The 17,527-nt window shown below is 38.5% G+C and overlaps 1 protein-coding gene across 3 annotated transcripts in view; it reads right to left on the bottom strand.

Annotated features, from left to right (window-relative positions):
• Positions 1-547: 547 nt before the first annotated feature.
• The window catches only part of efcab11 (EF-hand calcium binding domain 11), a 48,483-nt gene continuing 31,503 nt past the window's right edge, over positions 548-17,527 (bottom strand). For 2 of the 3 annotated variants that reach the window (XM_056767913.1, XM_056767914.1), the window contains one exon: positions 548-3,329. In XM_056767913.1, the coding sequence (XP_056623891.1) occupies positions 3,248-3,329 (82 nt within the window). In that variant the 3' untranslated portion in view covers positions 548-3,247. Of the gene's footprint in view, positions 3,330-12,382; positions 12,480-17,527 lie in introns of all 3 variants that reach the window. The other variant, XR_008909119.1, reaches the window with a different exon arrangement.

Here is a 17,527-nt window from a genome sequence, read left to right as displayed (position 1 = left end):
CGTGACAGCCCTACTCAGACCATCCTAAACCTCTGTGAACTGAAAGCGCAGACGCTCTCCTCATCCGCAGATAGAGCTCTCTGTAGCGAGACTCTGTTTCTGCTAGCAGGTATAGAGAAGGGAGCAAGGTCCCTCATTTGTATCTGCCACTCCTGATTAATGATATTTCATCCTCACTGTGTTCTCTTGCTCTTTTCTTCCCCCTTAACTTGCTCTTCTCCTTTTCTCTCCTAGGGCTCATTTCCATAAAGATACACCCAGGCGTTCGTCAGGTCTCATTGTGGATGACTCCACACTAGGTGCTCCAAAACAGACCACGATACGTGCAGACCTTCTCGTAGTACGAGAAATCAGACGATATCAGACCCGTTCACACAAAGAACGGTTAAGCTTTAAAATTTCACGTCAAGTAGTTCAAAATTCAGAGTCCACGTCACAATTATAATGATAACGATACAGAGAAACATTGAACACAAGAGATGATTTATTTTTCAGCAATTTATTCAATGAATGATAAAACATTGACAGGTAACCAAAATGAATTTAATTTAACATGTAAAACTGAAGCACAAGCGTAGAATTAACCAAACGATAATATACAAAGTTATCGTTCATATTATCGTAAATGTCGTTGAAATTGTTCTTGGTGTGGATGGACCTTAAGTGATACGGGTAAAGTCACTGCTGATTCATGACTAAATCTGACAAAAACTGTCAAGGTCATACAAAAAAAAAACATATTTTCTTTTAATATAATTTTTCCTAATTATGTTGTTATTATTTATAATGTCATTTTTTCCAATGAAATTCCAATTTCTTGTATTACTAATAATTTTATCATATTTTCTTATAAGAAAAGCCATTGATATAACTTGGTTACCCAAGGTCATGGTTGACAGTAGAGACCATAGTAAATAAGGAGGTCACAGTTCCATAGTCCAATTTTTAGAGAAACATCAAGAACAGTTATAAGGTACTGCTATGATTTTTTACATCTGTGAGACTGTGTGTTATGCAAAATATATATATAAATATAGATATAGGTTTCAGCGGAAACACATAACTGCTATCTGGTCCATATCTTACTTCCGGTAGACCACCGCAAAGAATCATTAACTGCAGAGTAGTTTTATTTAATATAATTAATATACAATAAAATATGAGTATAAATTAATATTATTATAAAAATATAAAATATATGGTTATATTAGATAGTTCTGCCAAAAAGAAAATTCTCATCATTTACTCAGACTCTTGTCATGTCAAACCTGTATGACTTTCTTTCTTCCGCAGAACACAAAAGATATGTTGAAAAATGTTGTGTCCATAGAATAGAAGTGAACGGGTGTCGCCGCTGTTCGGTTACCAACTTTCTTCAAAATATCTTCTTTTGTGTTCTGCGGAAGACAAAAAGTCATTCAGGCAGAAATGACAAGAATGTTCCCATCCCTTTAACTTCAGGCCTGGCGCATGCATCCGATGAAACCGTCTATAATCGCTTTCAGGGTAAATATGATCCAGATATTCATGCGACTACAAGAAAACAAAACACAAGTGTGACAGCTAAGAGACCCAATTAAAAGTTATAATAATAAAAAAGACTCATTTTGTTCGTCTCGCTCATGCTGTCTTTCCACACGGTTTGAGTTTGGATCTGACCCTACTAAATCGCCATATCGTGCATCTCTATGAGTCAGAGTGATGGTGGAATTATACGTTTGGTCTTGTTCACCAGCTGTCAATTGTTGAATTCTCGTTCTCGCTATCAGTTCATAGCAGCTCGAAGGCACGAAACGGAACAGAAGAGGAAACGATAGAGAAAGAAAAAGAGATACAAAGAGATTGTTATGGAGAGCTGGAATGATTGAGAATAGAGACAAAGAAAGATTTAGAGACATACAGAGAAAGAGTTAAATACGGGAGAGAGTGAGAGAAATAACTAGCTGAAAACACTCTACTTTCAACACAATAAAACAGGGTTTATACCTTCAAAAAGCTGGCATGAACAGCAGGCACACAATGTGTTAATCTGCGGCTCTTTGCACTGTTGGCAAGGCTTACTTCGAAGCCCCATTGCAAGACAGCTCTACCTACTTTCCTCGCACGGGTTTGGCTCACGGTGTAGCACGCGCTCTCCCACAACACAATACAACAACTAAATTGGCGGATTGGTTTAATCGAGTTTCAAAGAGGAAGGTGAAGATTAAACTAGCGCGTCTCTGTTTATATTTGAACAGCAGGCCATTCCTGAAAATGAATCTATGAGTGGATTAAGCACGTATTTGATTAAAACTGTATTTGATTATTTTTTCCTCCAAGGCCATTTCCTTACTTGATGCCCCCTGATGGATTGCGGAGCGTGCGTCACGTCATACAGATGAAGACTCAGGACTGATTACAAAAACAAATTAATCTTTATTCAGACGGGAGTGCGGCAAATCTCTCTAAACGCAAACAAGTATTTACAGTTCCATAATCGCGTGTAACAAGTAGAGCCACATAAAATCCCTCCTGAACGCTCTGGCTTTTTAATATACGTCGGCGGAAGGGAATTTCGCATGAACAGTATGTGAACGTTAATATTCAATTTTGAGGCAACCTGCCTATTTCGCTGATGAAAATGGAATGAGGGAGGGGAATTTTAAAAGACCTTCCCGACTGCTGTAACTGAATTCACAGAAGTCATTTCAGATGCTACGGAATGTCTGGGGACTGGGCGAGTGAGGTTATGGAAGAGAGTTCTCTCACATTGTGAATTAGACCTTGAGAGGTTAAATTTGATGCAGTTTGTAAGGCAAGTGCACGATAGAAATGAGTGCTTCTCTATTACACGGTGGAGACCCGGACCAACTTGATCGATACGACATCAAAACCCATCATCAAACACAAGTGTCAAGAATCTGAAGTCGGTGTCTTTACATGGACAAGGCCAAACAGGGCCTTTAAGTCGCTAACAATTATCTAAAAAAGAGTCGGCTATGAATGTCTGTCAGGTATTTACTAAAAACACTTGGGCATATTTACTTTGGTCCTTCACAGCCGAGTTTCATTCACACCTAAGTTCAGTCAATTCAGTTATGTTGTGTAGCTTTGTTGTATCATTAATGATATACAGACTATACATCAATCCATCACAAATCCAGACTACAAAAATCTTGGATTGTTTTGCAAATTGTCTTTTCGAGTTAGGGTCACTTGAAGGTCCCAAACTGTTCCAAAGTGTCCAATAGGTTTGTGTCACATAGCCTCAAAAGTTTCCCAAACCGTAGCTGATGACGTTTTCAAAGTCCTTAAAGCTGACATGACCATCAGAATCCAGATCCACATGCCTGTAAAATATAGAAAGCAAGTTTATTATTGTTCATTAAAACAATTATGTTATTGAAATCAAATAAAATATCAGTCTTAATATTACTTGAAAACTAAATTAAACGAACAAACTAACTTTAATATACAAGATAATACTGTAGTTTTATTGCTAAGGCAACAATCTAAAATAGATTTGAGGCACCAAAACTATTAAATTAAATAAAAATAATTTGATAAAAAATAACTAAAACTGAAATAGAATGAATGTCACTTATATACTGTAGCAATATAAAAAAGAATATTCAAAGGTCAAAAGCACATAAAATTGCAAAAAAAAATACTAAAAACCAAACATGAAGACCAAAAAATATAAATCTAAAAGCATTATTTAAATAGTATTACAATTACAATACAGCTGAAAAAATATATAATAACTATGCAGAAATGAGTTCATTCCTAATTATAAAATTTGACATCTTTGAAGCAAAACCACATGAAACAGAACTGGTAGAATTATATCAAGACATATAATGATATCATGTAGTTTTGCATGATCACCCAGACAAACCAATACAACACAAAAATACAAAAACAGAATAGTGTCCAGAGAAAGACAAACCAGACGAATTCCTCTCTTATATCAACCAAGTAGTCTGAAAACACTATTGAATAACTGTCACTGTCTGATACAAAGTTAAAGTGAAAAGCAGGGGAGTAAGTAATATGCACCGCTTCAGTTCTTTCACAGGCACTTCATCACAAACACAGCCTTCAATGGTGTTCTTTTCAAAACTCACTAATGCCATCTGATAATCGACAAATGTGATGACAAATGCGTAGCAACAGAGACATATTTTTGGTTAGGCTGCTATAGCTTCTCTTTCGTTCAAAACAAATGGTGCAGCCCGGCTCGGTTGAATACCTGCACATGTGGTAGATCTTACCCATCTCTCAGACTTGAGTGAGACTCGTGTTCACTTTAACCTTGCAGGTAAGTGCTGTCTGATTGACTTGAGCGAGCCGGTGCCTGGCTTATTTCACATCCTGGTGGTGGTCGTTCCCTAGACAGGTGTTGGAGGTAGAGATGTGGAGAGCTGCTCATTTTCAGCTGACTGACTCTTTTATCAGTCCTGATGTGGAAGTCGTGTGGCAGGAAGAGGAGTCTTCCTCCGCCTCAGAAGCCTTGACCGAGACTTAGATCCATGGCTTAAGCATGAGATCCCAGTTTCATTCAAGAAATGGAATTACGTTTCTACTGTATGAGTCCAATGAATACTGAGAATATTCTTGGCTTGTTCTGACCTCTAAAAAAACTAAGTGGAAATGCATCTCTGTGCAGTTTCAATTGCAATCTAGTTATATATGTGTTTCTCAAGATTCTTGACACGTGTACCACAATGTATCGTGTTGTCAAACCCAGCTCTGCTGACAGGGGTCAGACATTTGGCCTTTGATATCAACTCCCGGTCCCTGCGTCATAAGTCTCTGCCCTGCTTTAGAGCTGCAACTAATGGCTGGAACCAGGAGTGGACTGGCCATCTTGCGTTTTCCCAGTGGGCCGCTATAGTTTGGGACGGAACGGACGCTTTGGGCGTATTATAAATGCAAATGCACGCAACGCGAATGCAAAAGACACGTATGCATTCCACCCCCCCGGTCGACAGACTTAACCCTGCACCGTCCCCCCACTTCGACAGAAATGGCGGAAGGCCGAAGTGGTCCAAAAAATACCAAGGCTTATTTTTCTTCCCACTCCAGCCCTGGCTGGAATAAACTACATACTCTTAAAATCTGAACTAGACATCATACACTTGCAGACTTTTTAAATTTTCAGATAGAATTATACTAAGTGGTCGGAGCTGATAGCCTAGTGGGCAGTGCACCGACATGTGGCGCAGTAGCGCATTCCCGTCTCGTGGTCCTTTCCCGATCCCACCCCCTTCTCTCTCCCACTACGGTTCCTGTCCTCTCTATCACTGAAACTGTACAAATAAAAGCAAAACGCCCCAAAAAAAGAAATCCACTAACTGATCAAATCTGCAGAGTGGGACAGACTTTCTGCTACAAGTCCAGACTGTAAGTCCAAAATCTGAAGTCTTGTAGTGTATTTTAGCCTTTAGTGACTTCGAGAGCAAGTCCTCTCGAAAGGAAGCGCACACTTCACATTGGCGAATGAGTCATTTATGACATAACGAGCAGAAAAAGACCATGTGAGCAAATTGAATCGTGTCCTAGAAGCAGAGAGCAACGGAGCGACCATTTCTTCCTCTCGGCAGAGATGAAATTAAAATACAAATTTAGCCAGAGAAGCATCTCTATTTCTCGCTTTTCTCGTCTCACTGATGCGGCTGCTTACAGTCAACAGTAAATCTGTGAGCGAGACCACAGCGGAATCAGATTGCAATCACGTATGACTCATTAAGCGAGTGGTTTTACAGAGATCAAAATTAATGTGGACTGCCACAGGAAAACTGCTCCTCCAGTTGCAGACGCAGAGAAGAAGAACCAACAAGAGAAGTTATGCAGAGGGAGATCTGATATATTCTCACTGGCGTGATATCACTTTTCCTTTCAACGGCAGCCCAATCGAGTGCAAACACAGCAGATGTGAGGGAAATTTGGTAGCAACAGGGAGGAGAATTAAAACAACATTAAGCATTCAGCAACTGGAAAATCACACTTCCCTGTTCCGTGCCGGTGACTCCCGTTCAAATGGAAGTGTAGCACGCATCTTATTAGATTCTAATGAAGTCCTCCCCATGGAGGAGGACCATCGAGACATCTAGAATGCCCCTCTCCTGAGCCTTTGCACTTCTACACTGCTTTCAACAGAAAGAGAGACTGAGAGGAAGACTAACTAAGGCCTTGTTCACACTAATAGTATTTAGTTTTAAAAACATCTTTTTCTCTCTCTTTTGGTTTTATGTATACACTAAGAAGCATTTTATCTAACCGTTTAACCATTTTTAGTCACATGACCCATTCAACCCAATTCAAGACGCAGTACAATATTTCTTATATTTAATGCCTAATTTATTTATGTTTTATACATAATTATTATAATACATCATTAACTAATCGTTAATTAGTAATGTTATTACCAATATAATAAAAAGTATTATTAACATTCTGTATTTAATTCTTACATAATACATTTTGTATTTTACATAATATTCAGTATATTTTTAAAAATATATTTTATTGTTATATTTTGTACTTTTTTATATACATTTACTACCTTATAAAACGGAATTCTTATTTTATATTTTACATACCATATAATATACATGATTATCTTTTAAATATATTTATATTATCATATAATATAGATTATCTCTATATTATATTTGTTTCTTTATTTTTTACTTATATTTATAACAATTTTTTAATGTTCTATATAATATTTCTACATACAATCTTATATACATTATTATCTTTTATATATCTTTAAAATATATTACTATATTTCTTATTAATTTTATTAGTTATGTATTGCCTTATGTATTTTGACTTTTTCACGGCATTGCATGATGTTTTATTGAAATAACAAGTTTCTTTCGTTTTTGGTAACGGTGTACATTTTAACCTGCTTTTGTAACTTTATAGTCTTGTGTTTATAGTCTCCATAACCTTTCCAATAGATTATTAATAGAAAATATGCTTACAATACATCCTGTGTGGATAGGTTTCCAATAGGACCCTAAAATAAAGGTTATTGAAATAACAAGTTTCTTTCGTTTTTGGTAACGGTGTACATTTTAACCTGCTTTTGTAACTTTATAGTCTTGTGTTACATGCAGCAACAACTGTACGATACCTTGCTGTCCGTCAAATTAATACATTTGGTGCCTTTCCTTTTCATTACTGCAACATTTCAAAGTCTGAAAGTAATAATGCGGGACAGATATAATGCATTTTACTTCTGCGCATGTGCAAGTGTTTTCAGATGTTTAAGTGTGCACTTAAGTAACTTTTGAACATTTTACCCCAAAACACTTTCAAATGTATCCGGATAAGTGCAAACATGTAGCCCGTTACTCTTCACGCACACCAATAAAAAAGCAAAAAATCAGTATTCAAACGCCGGCGCTACTTTCACTGATTAAACTCTAAAAAAGGCAACGCGTCTCTACAAGCCTTCTTAACTGATGCTTCGGCTGCAATCACCGAGTCTCAATTAAAGTATGACGAGGTTAAGCATAATCACGTGTGAAGAGGACGTGCGAAGTGACAAAGTAATTACAGAGCAAAGCTGACCCATTCTCATACTGCCCTGCTGGATGGAGTGATGTGATATTAGAACTAAGGCTTTGCATCAAACAGACTGGCAGCTTGTCATATGAGAGGGCACAGCGGCAGACATAAGAGGACCATATAGCCTTCATGGTCTTTATCTCAGTGAGAAGAGACACATGAGTGATATTTTAGCTGTCCCTTCTTAGCTGTCACACTGGGCTAGTTGTAGTAAGTGTAACAGTGTCAGTCAAAGCAGGTTGGTGTTGGAAAAGCATGTCAGTACAGTCATGTTAAATGGTCCAGTGGTTGAATCAGGGCTCACACACTTCATGTCCAATTGCTTTCCATAACCTTTCCAATAGATTATTAATAGAAAATATGCTTACAATACATCCTGTGTGGATAGGTTTCCAATAGGACCCTAAAATAAAGGTTTACTCCATACAAGCATTTTTCCAACCGATGAAATATTGAAAACTAGAAAATCTATGACTGCACATTGCCAGCATGTCGCTCAGCTTTCTAAGACAGTCTGCCAAAAGTTGTTGCTCAGAACCATGATAGCACACATACATCTAGCAAGACGTTTTGTTATTTGTTTGCTCATCTGCAATATGTCTCTGCGATGTGTTTTGTCAGATGTCGTATAGACATCTAGAAGATGCGTGTAAGATGTTTGAGATTTAGAATGTATGTAAAACTGCTTTTCCTAGACATTTATACCACGTTTAAATAAACAGCAGATGTTTTCCAGATCTCCAGATCTTTAGCAGCCATTGTGCAGACGTATCTGCGCTATCTTAGAAGTTGCTCTTTCATATCTCAGGAGATTTGATGGAGTTCTGAGTGATCAACTTGATATCAACTATCAACTTAGTCTAAGATGAAAAGAGAAACAAATGAGGACCAAGGAGGTGCAAAATTAATCTAGATTAATTTATAGATTCATGTTTAGATAAAATCAGTTGGGTTTGGCTAAATGATTGACTTCATAATGAGATCTTCAATAATATTGACTTTTGACTGATCTGAGCTTAGATTGTGACATTATTGATATATAATGGAGACATTTCTAGATCTTCTTCTGTGGAAAAACCTTTGAGACTTTTTCATTTGCTCCGATTCATTTTCATTTAGTCAGATTTATTTTTATCTGAATAATTGATTGAAAAATTCTGTCATTATTTACTCGCCCTCTTGTCATTTTAAACCTGTATAACATTCGTTCTTCTGCAGAACACGTAAGATATTTTAAAGAATGGCGGGACCAATTGACTTGCGTTGGTTTTGTGTCCATACAATAGAAGTAAATGGGTACCGCCATTGTTTAGATACCCACATTCTTCAAAATATCTTCTTTGTTGTTCTACAGATAAAGGATTTTTGGGTGAACAATCCCTTTAATGCCATCTCATCTCCAATTTTCGGTCTCACGAGTGGGTCTGTAAATAGTCCCACCGAGCACTTCAACAATTGCACAGTGGTTCGTTCCACACACACAGGTGTCTTCCTCAAGTCTAACTGCTGGGTGATTATTAGCCTTCATCCACAGATGAAGTATATCTTGGGAGCCGAGCAACGCTGAAGACTCACCGAAGCATGCAGATTCACTAATTACCGCATTGTCATAGCTAAAATACCGTCTTAATCAGAATAATGGTGCATGGCTCGGGGATGTTGTTCTTATTACCACGCACTGTGGCAGCTGTATCTGTGAACGTTCAGCTAATCAACTCGATTGCGAATCAGCCAAGTCATCCGCCCAGGCCGCGACTCCTACGAGCCGCTAGCTCGTGTGTGATCTGTGCGCGTCCTGATAACTCAATGCGGAGGGACGAGATGGAACTCGAGCGTGCGCGGCGAGACGAGCCAGTCTTCTTAGTCACACAGGATTTGTGTTGGGACAGAAATCAGCGTGGAATTGTGAAAGAGTGGGCAAGATGTGCTCGGCAGCAATGTGTTGGACGGCCATAAGTGAGATAAATATTGCCTGGACGATTGGTTTGTCTCACATCTCGGTGCCAGGATTCCCTGTGGAGGACACTGAAGCTCTCCTGGGAGATGGAGAGGGAATGGTGATGACATCATCAGTGTGGCCCACAGGCACAGGTGTATTCATCTGATTGCTGTTCAGATTGTGGTTTTATTTATTTAATTTGGTTTCGGCATGCGATGCCGAGGAGAAGTGTGGCACGCTGCGAGCGCTACTCTGTCACTGTCAAAAACTGCACACCTTGCTCCCGTACTGACGCTGCACAAAACTGGAGGAAAAGATGCTCTTATGGCCTTACTTTCTTCAACATCAGCACACAGAAATGTGAGCTTTGAAAGAACATGCATTCAAATGTGCTATATATAAAATTGGTTCATTTACTCACTATCATGTTGTTACAAACCAGCATGACCTCAGTCAGTATTTGCCATTCGCTTTCTATGAAATGCAATGCAATGAAAGGGGTCTAAGGATGGCAGTAAAATTCTGCCTTCCAAAAACATGAACATGAGGTCGAATAAATAATACAGAATTGGTTTTAAGTCAACTATCCGAATACAACAACATAAAGCATTATCACAAAAGTGAAGAAAATATATACATTTTAAATGCGCTGCAAATTGTATGGAGTTTCTGCTCTTGGTTAAAAAGATACGCAAGGTGCAAGGATAAAATTTGATCAAAATAACATCAAAAGTAATGGAAAAATAAGAAGTTTGTCATAAAACACCTCCTATGACTGCTCTCTCATTTGCTTCTATTAGCGTTTCTTTCATCCTCACAAGCGCACACAAAGAAAAGTGAGGCAGAGGATCCTGGAGCGCTGCATTTTCACCTCTGATCGATGGGGACCGCCGCACCACGGGAGAGATGTTACCGCCATGCCTCAATTTTATATTAACAAAATCGCTTCCATTAAAACCACTGCACCTTGCTGTCATGGCAACGGGAGAAAGTATCAATGGGAGTTGTGAAATGTGCAGTAGAAATTTCTTTCCCGCCTGTGGCCCCCAGACGTGATATTGATGCCGCTGTCAGGGGCGGCTGGCTTTCAGCTCCATGGCTACCTGTCGAGCCTACAAACAAGATGCGGGTTAATTCTGCCAGCGTACGCTAAGAATCTATACTTCTCGTCCCAGTGCATACACACATAATCCCTCAAACTGCTTAAGTGCGGGGTGGACGATTTTATATGTGTAAGCGGTGTTTTTCTCTGACAATACATACGATTAGCAGAGGTAGAGGGCTTGAGTTATTGACCCTGGAATATTACAAGACACGTACGGCCTATAAAGAGAGGAAAAAGTTGTGTTGTTACACAAACACACTATATCTAAATACACACCACAGACTTCACCATGACCATAAGACATACTCCAACCGTAATATAGGGATTTTACATTTTTGAGAAATAAAAACGTTACTTTTAGTTATTTAGTAGCGGTGTAGAGAAATATTATGGCATGAAATATTGCAATAGAAAAAAAAAAAATGTGTATCCTAGAGCTTTGGCAATTTGCATGATATGATGTCCGTTTTGGTTAAGCTGCCAACTTGTGACCTACGTCAACCAATCGTGGATGTTGGGTGGAAACCTTGTGTTTATTTTTTTTTTTTTTCATAAATCATTGGTCACTTCCTGGTTCTCAGTGGGTTTTACAAATATTAAACTATTGAAGTATTAAAAAGATTGTTTACACTTTATTTTACAGTGTCCGTGTTACAGTGTAATTATACATTAAGGTACTGAGTAGTAAAAATATACTAAATGTACTTTAGGTTTAGGGTTAGTTACATGTGTTTATTATTATACTATAGTAAATAGATGTAACATGTCTAATGGAGCACTGTAAAATAGAGTGTTACCAAAAGTTTTGCCAACACAGTGTCTAAACATATATCAAATGGAGCATGTTTTTTATTTATGTTTACAAAAGTAGCGGTTTTGAAGATGCAAGTTTCCACCCGACAACAACAACATACAAAAATTTTTTTCATAATTTGTGCATTTACTGCTTTAGGAAGCTCTCTTTGGGTTTTGCTTTCTTGATCTTATCCTAAAATAAAGCTTTATTTTTCAATGACAGACCTGTTCAGTTGTTCCTTATTTACATACAAAAGGTTCAAACCTTGAATGTTGTCAACTCTTAAATACACAGTATGCTCTAACCTGTGGCTCAGTATATTATGGCATTAGCAGCATCAAGGTCATGGGTTCGAGGTCATGGGTTGATCCCAGGGGTTGCACATACTTAAAAACAAATGTTTACATTTTCAAATAAACATCCTATACTTTGATTTATAAGCTGTTTTTGCTCTTGGCGACAGAAACATCCATGTTTTACTATCTTTGTAAAGACACTGTGAAGTTTACCAGGACCACACGGTCAAAAAGCTATATCAGAATTTCTCCGTTTGGCACTTTCTCTACAGCACAGGTGATGTGCAAACAGCAGTCACAGGGGAAGAAAGAGAGCAGAGCTTACAGGGACAGTCTATTCTTAACCATCCAACAGGAGTGCACTGAAAACTACAGTAAGCTGTTGTTTCAAGAGTCCCACACACCAGAGAGAGCGTGTGCCAAACAGCACTCACGACCCGTCAGATAAACTGTGACTACACACACACACGAAATGCACACAAACACACATACTTCTTGCACAACCCTTCCAAAACCAATCATCTCTGGGCGCTGGGATAGAAAACACTCAAATATATAAAGGAGGATGTTACGTTTTGATTCATGTCATGCTTAGAGTCCTGACACGTTTTCAGCACAAAGCCATGAAGGCGAAACTAGGCTGTAAAGTCACAGCCTGAGGCTGTAAATTAGAATGTGCTTACCGGGAGGAGAGATTGATGACTACGTAGTGTGCATCTCGCGACCGGCCCGCTTAGTTAATAGGGCGTCGCGGTGACTCTCCTCATCCGCGATGGCTTCCTAAACAGAATTAAAAGAGATATCTCTGTGTGACATCCTCCAAAAGCTTGTTGACCAATTGGTGGAGACGATTTGCTCTGTGAGCTTTACAGCTGCTAAATGGATTTCGTAACCGGGATCGAAAGTCATGACTAAGTGGCGCACGGAGGCGTACGAGAGAAGCCATGTTGTTTGTTCCAAGGCCATACATTTCTTATAAATGTTTACCGCTCGCATCGGCCCCAAAACTCTTAACAAACAATCCGTTTTAGTCACGGGAGGGTAAAGTCAATTTATTTAAATCCTGAGAAATCATCCCGGCTTCAGACCCGTCCCAAGCCACTGGCTCCATTTGGGATCGCTGTCATATCCAGCCGTCTTCTTAATAACTCCTTGACTTAACCCACTTCCACACGCAGGGGCCCCCGTATTCAATCATCGCCGGCTCCGGGAGAGACCGATCCACTGTTTATATTACTCTACAATTTATCCCACTTTAAAAGACTGCTCGGAGAGAGAAAAGGAAGAGGGAAAAGACACCGGAGGCTCTTTAGAATAAGCCTGATTCATGGTGAAAATTTGCTAGTTGTTTAATCAGCCCGTGTAATGAGACCGAGTCTATTCAGACGTCTATTGACTCTTCTGCTCTATTCAAACACTTTTGCCGCCTTAGTTCTCGCCGCACTTCATAAGCTTCTCCAGAAAAGCCTCTTAATGGAATTTGAGTCAGAGAGACCGGTATTTTCTGACACTTTCCGTAAAACAAAACGAACGAGGCTGTCGAATGCGCAACCTGATCTGCTTCAAATAAATCTGTTGAATCGGTGCCAATATCGCTTGGTATTGTCGAGCTTGGAAAGCCAAACACGTAAGGTGGAAAGCACACCACGTAAGGCAAGAAGCAGGTGGGACGTGCACTCTTTACACCCTTTAAACACAATAATAAAGGTAAATACCAACGATGGACGACAATATCCTATCAAGTCAATATTCTCTCATATTGCATATCAATAAGGCTAATTCACACTGATCGAACAAAATCAATCTCTGAATGAGGAAATACCAACGCACATTTTCAATTAACATATCATTCTTTGCATTTGAGACATTTCTAATTTTGGGGGGAAGGTGAAATAGCTACTAAGGATGCATAACAGATCATAAAGGGAAAAGGTCCCATTATTTACGTTAGTAATGCATTAGCTAACAATGAACAATTTAGTTTTTCAGTACTTATTAATCCCTGTCAATATTAGTTCATGTCAATACAGTTATAGTGCTAATTTACTAATGTTTGATTTTAATACTGTATAAGGAAACTTGAACTAACTGAAATTAACATGAACTAAAATTAATAAATGCTGTATCAGTATTGTCCGTTGTTAGTTCATTTTAGCTAATGCATTAACTAATTGTTAACAAATGTGACCATGAACAACAAAACCTGGGTAAATGCTTCTTATGGGTAAACTTTTCGAAATTGAGATGTTTACATAATCTGAAAGCTGAATAAATAAACTTTCAATTGGTGTATGAGTTGTTAGAATAGGACAATATCTGGGTGAGATACAACCTTTTAAAACTCTGGAATCTGAGAGTGCAAAAAAATCTAAATATTGAGAAAATTGCCTTTGAAGTTGTTAATCAGAGGCGCTGTGGCAGGCCATAAAAATGAAGTTTTTATATATGTAAGGTAGGAAATTTACTAAATATCTTCATGGAACATGATCTTTACTTAATATCCTAATGATGTCTGGCAGAAATGAAAAATGAATAATTTTGACCCATACAATGTATTTTTGTCTTTTACTAAAAATGATCCCGAGCTACTTCAGACTGGATTTGTGATCCAGGGTCACAAATAAGACCTTATTGTAAAGTGTTACCAAATAAACTTTATAATTTAAAAGTAAATACTTATTGATAACCCCTTTTTTAACTGTGTTCTTTCAAACCTTATTCTTCGTAACTTAAAGATTTTTATACAGCCGGGCACACGGGTGCAGAGAACACTCCTTAAAACAAAAAAGCAGGGCTCCCGCCAGTCGATTAGCATAACATCAAAACTCATTTCTGCTACTTTCTAGAAAAGGGGACACGGTTACAAATCAAGTGTAAAAATTTCGGGTTATACAGCAGGACTTTAAAGCTCAGCGGAGAGAGAGCATCAAACCCCAGTCAGGTACGAATAAAAAATCTAAAGAAGAAATGAGGTTTCATATGAGGAAGCCCTGCTGGGGATGAAATGACCCCAGTATTGAGGAGGCAAAAATGGCAGCTTTCCAAGCGCGTCTCTCTCTGCTGATTAGTAGGACTGATGCTCTCCTGCCTGAGCCGGGCTGGCAGAATGATGGTAGATCACCAGGGCTCCACGTCTTCTCCATTAACACTTCATCTCGCTCACCTGAGGGGAGCTGAGATATGAAATCAAAACATGAAAAGCGCAAGAGAAGCGAGACTCTCAGAGCAGACAAAACATGCACGCTCTAACTCTTCTACACTCATGTACAGTTTATCCCAGACGCACAAACTCCAGACACGCGCTCTCCATCACTGCTGCGGTTACATATGCAGATGAAACGCTTCACAGTACTCTCCAGCACAAAAAAGCCTTCTGATCCTTCTGGCATCTGTAGTGCTCTTGTGTTCTTGTTGGATGTTCCTCTGTGCTTTGCGACTAAAAAAGGCAGCGATTTCTTTGTGTCTTAAAATATGCCTCGGCTTCTGTACCAAGCTCCGATTTCTTTTGTCAGACGCAACCGAATGAAAGACCTTCATCTATTCGGGACGGAGGAGAGGCCCCGGCGAGATGCGTCACGTGCCACTTTTGTCAAAATCTGTTGAAACGCGGCGCGCTGTGGGGAATTCAATTTCTTTTCGCCGTCTAGACGTTGCGCAAAAACAGTACAGTTCTAGCGCTTTTGGAGCCCCGATGGAGACATATGCCACTGTTTATTGTGCCATGGCTGACATATACACAATGCAGAAAAATCACATTTTAGTAACTAGTTTGTGTGTAATAACAAAACATTACGACAAGCGCCTAAAGTAAACATTATCCAAATAACCTATAGGAATGTTACAGATGGTCCTCACCAACGCTGGTGGCAGACGGCCCACCGAGCTCTCAGCCATAAGAATTCCCCTCGAGGAATCGCACAAATCACGTTAAACATCATCTGAGGAATGTTTAGCCCCTGAGGTTCACTACACTCATAATTCACACTATTGTCCATACACATTCATTTGTTTGATTTCACTCTGTTATCTTTTACTCCGACACCCCCTGTGTCAACACACGCTTGGGGGGAATTCAAATGAGCAACATTGTAGCAAATGTCAAGAACAATGTAATTCAGCAGTGTGAGTGGGGGAGGCCTGCGATGCTCTCAGATGATGTCGATGGACCCGTGGGGTTCTCAATGTGTGCAACCATTAGGTCACTGGAAAAATAAATATGTTAAAATATGCAGCCGTTCAATTTAATACACATATGTACCAGTAAGATGCATATTGCTGTCTTAATGCTCTGTGATTTTAAAAGGAGGTCACAAGCAAATATAGATGTTTTTTGCAAGAGAGAAGTAAACATTAGAAATGGCAGGGAGATAAAAGTACAGCACTTGAAATCCTCTGCTTTGAGAACTCATTGTGCACGGTGACTGATGGTAATTAGTTGAAATTAGGTTGCAAGCTGGGCCACACATCAGAACAGCGCTTCTCTCTTTTTTTGCCGTCGTCTAATTTGTTTACAGTCTTTAAGCCTCTTGAGTGAGCTCTGGAGGCTTTCGATACAAGCAAAAAAATACTGGAACTAAAAAATCAACACAATAAAACTGCAATTAAAACATTTAAGAGATTTTTCATTGTAAAGACTGGGAGACATGAGAATGTAGATTGAAACCGGAAGAAACTCAAATCTGATGAAAACAGACTACTATTGAGTAGAGTTTTTCTGACAAGCATCCTACTAGAATAGACGTTGGTCAATATAAATAGCAGTGAAATTTCATGAATCTCAATACCGATAACAGCCAAACGCATACGCTATTGAATGCACTCCTTTAAAAAATCTAATATGTTCAACGATGGCATAGCTGTCAAGTATTTCTCAAAGATTCAAGACATGAAACTGTCAATTCAGTATCTTTAAATGCAAGTGATCCCAAAGTATTCAAATTTAAAAAATAAAGTACTGTAGTTTCTTGTCGATAAAGGTTTATGGATTAATATACAAAACATAATAGACAGAATTTACACTGGCAGTACTAAAGTGTAGATCTAAAGCAAAGAATTTCGGAAGAAGTAAACGACGCTGGTCCAGAAGAACTTCCTATTTCAGTTTCTTAACCTCACACAAACGATCGAACATAATACAACCAGCATAACATTTATAACCAAATCAATGTTAAAAGAATGTCTGGAAAATTATATCATATATACAGCCGCGGAAAAAATAAAGAGACGGTTAAAAACAGTTTTTCTGAATACTATTTATAGTGTGTTTAGGTAAAATAATAATTTTATTTCAATTTACGAGCAAAATTTATCCCAAATGTCAAATTAAATTTTGTTTCTATTTGCATTTATTTTCATAAAATGAAGACAGAAGAAACTGAAGGTAAAAAAAAGGAAAGGATGCTCTGTATATTTTTCAGACCTTGAGTACTGCAAAGAAAACTAGTTCATATTCACTTTTAAGCAATATAACAGTAATATTTGTACATGTATTTAGGAAAAGTTAAAAAAAAAGTGATAACCTTGATTTTTATCACATTTTCATGTGTCTTCTCAGTCGGTCTTTCACATTGCTGTTGGATGATGTCACTCACTAGGTTTGATTTTTTTGAAATACAACAGACACTGGACTGGAATGGCCACAATACATCTAGAAATGCCTCTTAAATTAAAATTTGAAATGGTCTTTTTACGCAGCTTTATAAAAAGCGCAACTGGACGTGCTAATGGACCAGTGTTTACATCTTGCGAGGTGGTCTATATTAAAGCACAGCCAAACACCACACCTGACCATTACACAACAGCCATCCGACTCCAACTAACTCTGTAAT

This window comes from Triplophysa dalaica, chromosome 15, assembly GCF_015846415.1.
Source record: "Triplophysa dalaica isolate WHDGS20190420 chromosome 15, ASM1584641v1, whole genome shotgun sequence".
Taxonomy (NCBI): domain Eukaryota; kingdom Metazoa; phylum Chordata; class Actinopteri; order Cypriniformes; family Nemacheilidae; genus Triplophysa; species Triplophysa dalaica.
Note: the sequence above shows the minus strand (reverse complement) of the source record. Positions and strands in the feature narration are given on the sequence as shown.